The 8,652-nt window shown below is 37.5% G+C and overlaps 1 protein-coding gene across 7 annotated transcripts in view; it reads right to left on the bottom strand.

The window, feature by feature from the left end:
- Positions 1 to 8,652, bottom strand: part of Atp11c (ATPase phospholipid transporting 11C) — a 261,713-nt gene that overhangs the window by 106,860 nt on the left and 146,201 nt on the right. For all 7 annotated transcript variants that reach the window (XM_029558010.1, XM_029558009.1, XM_029558011.1 and 4 more), the window contains one exon: positions 2,320 to 2,448. In XM_029558010.1, the coding sequence (XP_029413870.1) occupies positions 2,320 to 2,448 (129 nt within the window). The remainder of the gene's footprint in view (positions 1 to 2,319; positions 2,449 to 8,652) is intronic.

Here is an 8,652-nt window from a genome sequence, read left to right as displayed (position 1 = left end):
AAAAATGTAGGGAACAGCATATCTTAAAATGAAATGGAGATCTTCTTTAAACAGTAAAAATTCATTCAGTTTTATGTCTTACAGGGTTTACACTGAGTTCAATATTGTATGACTGTATTAATTCAACTGTGAACCTAGAAATTTACAGCCACCTTTGAAAGAGATATATCCTTGCTCTGGAATGTGTTACTGAATATGTTAAAGCGGTAATGAAATGCTTCTTCTAATCGTGGTTATTACATTTTTAAAAAATTTAAAAAAACACAATGAAAGAAAAAAAAATTTATTATTATTTTTATTTTACGTGTATGTGTGTAGTGCCTGCATGTAGGTAAGTGCGCCCATGTCATGCAATGTCTGCAGAGGACAGAAGAAGCTGTAGGATCCCCCTGGAACTGGAGTTATGGACAGTTGTTAGCTGCCATGTCGGTGCTGGGATTCGAAACTGGGTCTTCTGCAAGAACAGTCAAGTGTTCTTAATCACTGAGCCATCTCTCCAGTACCTAATAGTCTTTGCCTTACTCATAGTACTGAGATTGAAAAAAATCATCAATGGTCCCAATATACAAATAGGTTAATTAATGATCTTGAAACAGTGCAACGTGGCTACATTTTGTGTTAAGACAATGTGCTAGATGGTTACCATAGTCTACTTGTGTGTATCACAATTCATTCAAAATGCAAGACAAGCACCAACCTATTTATAAACCATCAACAAGGGCTAACACAGATTCAATTACGACATTGCTCATGCTGTTGATGTGTCCTATAGGGAATATTAGAGAACTTCTTGCTTTATATTTAAAACTACTGTCTGATTTTGAAATTTCTGTATCAAATCAATTAATAGGAAAAAGAAAACTACCTGGAAGTTTTCTTCCTCTAAATATTTTTAAATATTTTATTATTTTTGTTTTATGTGTGTGAGTATTTTGCCTGAATGAAAGTAAGCACACCAAATGCGTGCAATGCCCACAGAAGTCATAAGAGGGAATTAGATTCCCTGGAACCGGAGTTATGGATGGTTTTTAGCCACCATGTGGGTGCTAGGAATCAAACCTGGGTCCTCTGGGACAACAGCAAGTGTTCTTAACTGCTGAGCCATCTCTCTAGCCCCATCTTCCTCTAAAAATTTTAAATGTTAGAGAATCTCTGGTACACTTCACTATTTTTATTTTGATAGTCCCTAAAATATAAATATGTTTTAGAACAGTTAAGATACCAATAATTCATTGCATTGTGCTTGAAGTACAGAATCAGTCGTCTAATAGGTAAAGCTTTTTTTTCCACATACTGAGTCCTAGTTGTTAACTCCAGAGGGAATAAAAAGTAGGGGAGTTCTCCAAAGATATACCCAGAAGTGAGCACATTAGCCTTTCTCCTTAGGGGCAGCATAGAGAGGACAAATCTTCATGCCCTGTGGAACTCTGGATGATGGCCATGAACTGGATGTGAGAAGTAAGTTTTCACCCATTTTGATGAAATTGACTATAACATACTTAAAATTCTTCCTGGGTGTAATAAACTGAACATTTGTTAAACTATATCCTAAGGTATTAAAAGACGTAATCAAATTATTCCAAGTTAAGAAATGGCTCAGCAACTCAGAGCACTTGTCACTCTTGCAGAGGACTCGGGTTCAATTCCCAGCACCCACATGGTGACTGACAACTGTCCATAACTGCAGTTCCAGGGGATCTGATGCCCTCTTTTGATGTCAACAAGCACGACACACATGGGCGTACTTAACATACATTCATGCAAAACACTTATATACATAAAATAAAAATGAATAAATTTTAAAAATTCTTCCAAGTTAGATCTCCTCTAACACAAGAATAAATTTTTGAAAGAAAATATGACTCTTTTAAAATCAAAGTAGATAAATTGTCAGGTTTTAATACATGAAGTTATACTTGTAATTAAAGTTCAGCTCACAACTATTCCCATTTATAAAAGCCTAGGCTGGGAGCTGGGCATGGTGGCACATACCTCTAATCCCAGCACTTGGTGGGCAGAGGCAGGCAGATCTCTGTTCTAGGCCAGCTGTGGGCTACAGGGAGACCCTGTTTTAAAAACAAACTGTGGTGGTTTTTACTTAGCCCATGGTTTTTCCTCACTCGATACCACCCTATTCCCCAAAGATGGATATATACTTAGAAGCTAAAAGATAATTATGTAACAGCTGTCTACAAATGCAAAACATACATAAATAGGAAAAATGAGGTAAAGTAAGAGATTAAAGACCATTAGGAATTGGTACTGTTTGATTCACCATTCTGAATATAAAATGCTGAGGGCAGGTTTAGTGTCCATTACCTTACAATTGGATTCCCCATCAAGACTGGCTGTAGTTACATAACAGGTTCCATCAGTTGTGCAAGATGATAGAAGAATAAGATCACAAGGAAAGGTTTCATCTGCTTGTACTTCTACTACATCGCCAACCTAAAATGAACAGTAGAACAAATATTTAAAATGCCAAACCAAGCACTCACTACACTTCACATTAAAGAGAAAACTTAATTAACAGACATCTCGAGCTATTGGGGCTTTGAGAGGTATCTTAGCAGCTATACCACATGCAAAGAGATGTAAGAGCATTATTGAACATACTTTCAGATCAGAGGATCTTAGCACTGACTTCTAACAAACAACCCTGACACAAAATATGCTATGTGCCCTCTAATATTCCTGGCACTAATATGTGATAAAACATTTACCATTATCACTTTATGAATGAAATAGGGGGAAAAAACCTACAGGTTTCAAGTCAGGCACTTCATGACTACTGAGTCTCCACACTTTCACTTTGTACCACACATATCTCAACATATGTACTTCTGCAATGTGGTAAAACAGTTATGATTGTTAGGTTCCTTCTTGACTGTTCAGAAAATTTCAGCTAATCAGAAAAGCATCAAATTTCCCCCAAAATTAGAAAAAAAAAGATTTTACTATAGGTTATTTTTCTAAGAATTCATCTATCAGAAGAATTGGTGAATAGAGCAATAACAATTCCCTATCAGCAAGTATTCTGAGTTCAAGTAGAAGAAAAACTTGAGCAAGAAATCTTGAGCCACTTAATAATACAAGGAATAAAACATAAGTTTAAAATATGGACTTTTAAACCTGAGTTCATGTCCCAGATTTGTCACTAAATGGTATGAACTTGAGTAAATGTCTTAGATGATCACAACTACTGCATGAACTTGAGTAAATGTCTTAGATGATCACAACTACTGCAGAAGACTGAGTTATGAAATGAATTAACAAGTAAAATATTAAGTAATGTGACTGGTACATATTAACTAGGTGTTAATCATACTTATTAATACAATGCAACTTGTGGCATTACTATGCCAACAATTATAATTACCTAAACAAATAAAAGCCTAACTCTTAAATTTAGCTTCTAAGAGTGGGCCTGAACTTGGAGGACACTTGTTCACCTAGGTATCTCTTAGAACTGTCTGTCCTCTGGAACTGTGCTGATGGAACTGTCTTGCTAGACTCCTTCCCCAGAACTGTGTCCTGAGTGTAGTAGCACCATCCATAATTTCAATCAAAATGGTTTCTCTGGCTTCATTCAGGGGAGGACAAGCTTGAATTCACCCTAATCTTGACAAAACATCTTGCTGTTTTATCCCTATTTCCAGAGTATTTCAATCACCCAAGGTTACTCCTTCCTAGTCTCCAGCACATGCAATGGAGATGGGTGCACCACTTTCAGAGCATTGATATGTTCCTTCTGAAGCAAACCCACATCCACTCATTATCTTTTCTGGTACATTACCAAATTGAGGTTGCCTAGGAAGGAGATCATCAGGTGCCGAGGTCACAACACACAAGAGCACATGATTTTGTAAGGGTTAAATGTCATTAGATTATGTCCATTTATAAAAGTCATTCCCACAGCAACTACAATATTCCCAAATTATGAATGCTCGAGAACATTTAAGAAGGATAAAAGAAATCCTATAGATAGTACATTCCAATACATTTTATGGCATGGGACACACCATTTTGAATAATCTAAAAGACCTCCTAAATTAAAAAAAAATTAAAACAAACCCACAAGACAGCCTCCCTTCCAATCACAAACTAATAATCTACAAAATAATATATCATTTTTAGTTCATCAGAGGCCTGGATATACAAGAGAGGTAAAGAGAGGCAGCTGTTGATGACAGACAGCAAGTCTTCTCAAGAAGAGAAGTCAATCTCTGTCTCAGGGACCTAGACACAATAGATTATCAATGACCAACTAATACATGAAATAATTTCCTTTTATTTACAGCATGATTTCAAAGACTAAAGTGAGTATTTCAGACCTATTCGGCAACAATTTTATTTGCTTGACTGATTTTAATTAGTAGCCAAGAGCATTAGAATGAGTAATTACAATCAAACTAATCTGTACATACTATTTTATTTCTTGAATTTTTTCTTCCTCTCTTACATAAACAATTAAAGTTTCTCATAATAAAACTATAGCTCTGCTTAAATATACAGAAGAAAAAAAGTGAAAAAATTGTAACATCTTAGAAGAAGAAGCACTCAGAGGTGAGAAGGTAAGACTTAGTAAACCTCAAAAAACATTGTTTCTTCAACACAAAATATAAAGGTCCTTCTGTCTGCAATGCAAGTTGAAGCTGTTGCTTTGGGCAGAGATCAGAACACAAAGGGCCAGGCTAGGCAGGCTAAGAAATTTAGGCTTCACCCTGAAGTCAATCGGAAGGAAAATATAATAAAAGAGAATGACCCAGACAACTCTAAAGTTCTGCTTCAATACATTTAAAAATCCACAAGTAGGGAGCCAATGGGATGGCTTGGCAGATAAAGGCACTTGCTACCAAGCCTTACAATTCCCAGAACACAAATGGTAGAAAGAGAGAATTCACTCCTGCAAGTTAGCCTCTGACCTTCACACATGCACACTGTTGCTCATGTGAGTGCACACACACATACAAACAAGTAAAAAAAATAAATTCCTACACCCTGAGAAGGTGGGTTCAGACCTCCATTGGTGTAGAGGATCTGATCTCAGCAGACCACCAGGGAGTACTGAGATCTGGCCTCCCTCTAGCAGAGGGCCTGAGAACCCAGGGGACAGCCTGAGAGCCCCTGGATCCACAATCCACGTGGCGAAGGAAGCCTGAGTGTACCTGACTGGAACCAGAATTGAGCTTCTCTGGGTACCCCTAAATACCTGATCTGAAGCCATCAGTTCCCTCCAAATTAAACCTGAGAGAACCTGAACCCTGTACCAACCAGCTTTACATAACCAATAAAGAAAGGATCTAGGCACCCTGATAATACAAACAGAAGCATACTTCAACATAATTCTCATTCAGAATCATAAACAACAAAAGAAATTCACATGCCAAAATCACAATGAAATAATAATAAAATGGAAAGCCAAAACACTATGTCCCCACTGAACTCCACCAATCTGTAGGAGAGTTCTACAAAGAGAACTCCCTAGAGATAACCCAGCACACTGAATTTAAAAGAACAATCATAAACATGATCAAGGAATTCAATGAATTTAAAGAACACACGAACAAACAAATCAAAGAGCTAAAAGAAGATAGGGATAAACTTCTGAATGAATTCACAAAAGAGATAGAAACATTGAAGAAAACTCAGGCAGAAATGAAGAAGGAAGTGCAAAACTCAATAAGCCAGCTTGAAACAAGGGAAAGCCTCACCTCTGGAATAAATGAAATGGAAAACAGAATATCAACAAGGGGCGATAAAGTTGAAGAACTGGACCACTCAAGCAAAGATTACAGAAAAGTTTGAAAAACACAGGAATGGAATATGCAAGAGATGTAGGACACCATGAAAAGAACAAAACTATGTACCACAGGCATAGAGGAAGGAGAAGAATTTTAGGTTAATGGTGTTGACCAGATATTGAACAGGATCATAGAAGAAAACTTCCCAAAATTAAGGAAAGACATCCCCACACAAACACAGGAAAGGAAGCACATAGAACACAAATTAGGATCAGAAAAGAAACTCCTCATGACATATCATGTTAAAACACTAAATGTACAGAACAAAGAGAGAATACTGAAAACGGCAAAAGAAAAACAAGTCACATAGAAAGGAAAGCCCATCAGAATTACAGCTGACTTATCAATGCAAACTACGAAAGCCAGAAAAGCCTGGACCAAGGTATTTCCAGCTCTACATGACAATAGATGCCAGCCTAGAATATTATGCCCAGCAAAAACGTCTATTATAGTTGAGGGGAAAAGAAAAATCTTCCATGACACAAATAGCCGGAAAGAATACATGTCCACAAAACCAGCCCTTCAAAGAACACTTGAAGCAATACAGAGAGCAGAGAGAAAAACAACTATACCCCAGGGGCAATGAAAGAAAATAAACAAAGGTATAATCTAGGAAACACAAAATTACACAGAGAACACAAACAGCAATGAAAATGAAGGCAACCAATACATATCCCTCAATAATAACCTTAAATATCAACGGACTGAACTCTGCAGTCAAAAGACACCAACTAAGTGAATGGATTAAGAACCAAAATCCATCTCTTTGCTGTCTGCAAGAAACCCATCTCGCCTCAGGGACAGGTACTACCTTAAGGTAAAAAGGTGGAAAAGACTATTCCAAGCAAATGGCACTAAGAAACAAGCAAGGGTTACAATTCTAATATCTGAAAAAATAGACTTCAAAGTAAAACTAATCAGAAGAGATAAGGAGGGTCACTTCATTCTGATCAAAGGAACAGTTAACCAAGAATATATTACAATCCTTAACATATATGCAGCCAAATTCATAAAAATAACACTACAGGACTTTAAGACACAGATTAACCCCAACTCAGTATAGTAGGGGACTTCAACACCCCACTCCATTAGACACGTCAACTGGACAAAGAATAAGCAGAGAGACGTCTGAATTAAATGATACCATACATCAAATGCACCTAACAGACATCTTTGGAATATTCCGCCTAAACACCAAAGAATAGACTTTCTACTCAGCACCTGTGCTGGATAGCATTAGTGTCAACTTGACACACCTGGGTTGAGGGAGCCTCAGTTGGGGAATTGCCTCTATTGGACTGGCCTGTGGCCATGTCTGTGGGGATTCTTCTTGATGAGTATGTGGCAGAGCCCAGCCCAATGTGGGTGGTGCCACCCCTGGGCAGGTAGGCCTGTGTCGCATAAGAAAGCAGGCTGGGCAAGGGCCAGGAAGCAAGCCAGTAAGCAATGTTCCTCCATGGCCTGTGCTCCAGCTCCTGCCTCAAGGTTCCTGCCCGGAGTTCCTACCTTGGCCTCCCTGATGGACTGTGACCGGAGAGATGTAAGATAAACAAACATTTTCCTCCCCAAGTCGGTAGTGGTCAGAGTGTTTTGTCACAGCAATGAATAAACAAACGAGGACAGTACCTCATGGAACTTTTTCAAAAACTAACCACATACTGGGCCACAAAACAAACCTCAACAAATACAAAAATACTGAAATAATTCCATGCATTCTATCAGAAAAAAAAAAGCAATAAAGTTCGAAATCAACACTGGACAAAGACCTAGTCACGACATGAACTTGTGGCAATTGAACAACACACTCCTAAACAATGAGTGGGTCAAAGGAGAAATTAAGAAAAAAATAAAAGAATTCCTGGAATTCAATGAAAGGGACAATACAACACAACACAGCCCCTGGGACACATTAAAAGCAGTCCTAAGAAGAAAGTTTATACCTCTAAGTACCTACATTAAAAAAATTGAAAAAGCCCGAATGAATGACCTAACACTGCAACTCAAGGCAAGGGAAAGGCAAGAACAAATGAAACCCAAACCCAGCAGAGGAGTAGAAATAACAAAAATCAGAGCAGAAATTAATGAAATAGAAATGAAGAATACAAAAAAAAAATCAATGAATCTTAAGAGCTGGTTCTTTGAAAAGCTAAAAAAGATAGACAGATGGTTAGCCCATTTAACCAAAAGAAAGAAAGAGCAAATCCAAATCAACAAAATCAAAGATGAAAAGCGAAACATCACAACAGACACCCAAAAGATCCAGACCATTATAAGGGAATATTTTAAAAACCTGTACGCTACCAAATCTGAAACTCTAAAAAAATGGATGGATATGTGAAATCATGGGAACCACTGAAGTTAAACCGAGAGGACATCAATAGTTTAAACAGACTCATAAGATATAAGGAAATTGAAACAGTAATACAAAGCCTCCCAGCTAAAAAAAAGGCCCAAGCCCAGATGGATTTACAGAATTCTACCAGACATTTAAAGAAGGCCTCCAAATGATACTACTTAAATTATTCAAAACGATAGAAACAGAGGGAGAGCTCCTAAATTCCTTCTATGAAGTCAGCATCACTCTAATACCCAAACCAGGTAAAGACAAAATCAAAAGAGAAAACTATAGACCGATATCCTTAATAAACATAGATGAAAAAATTCTCAACAAAATACTTGCAAACCACATACAGACACACACCAAAAAGATCACTCACCATGATTAAGTATGCTTTATCCCAGAGATGCAGGGCTGGTTCAATATATGCAAGTCAATAAACGTCATAAATCACATAAATGGGCTCAACGACAAGAACCACATGGTCATCTCAATAGATGCAGAGAAGGC

This window comes from Nannospalax galili, unplaced genomic scaffold (genome assembly GCF_000622305.1).
Source record: "Nannospalax galili isolate Female #2095 unplaced genomic scaffold, S.galili_v1.0 scaffold167, whole genome shotgun sequence".
In the NCBI taxonomy this organism is placed as follows: domain Eukaryota; kingdom Metazoa; phylum Chordata; class Mammalia; order Rodentia; family Spalacidae; genus Nannospalax; species Nannospalax galili.
Note: the sequence above shows the minus strand (reverse complement) of the source record. Positions and strands in the feature narration are given on the sequence as shown.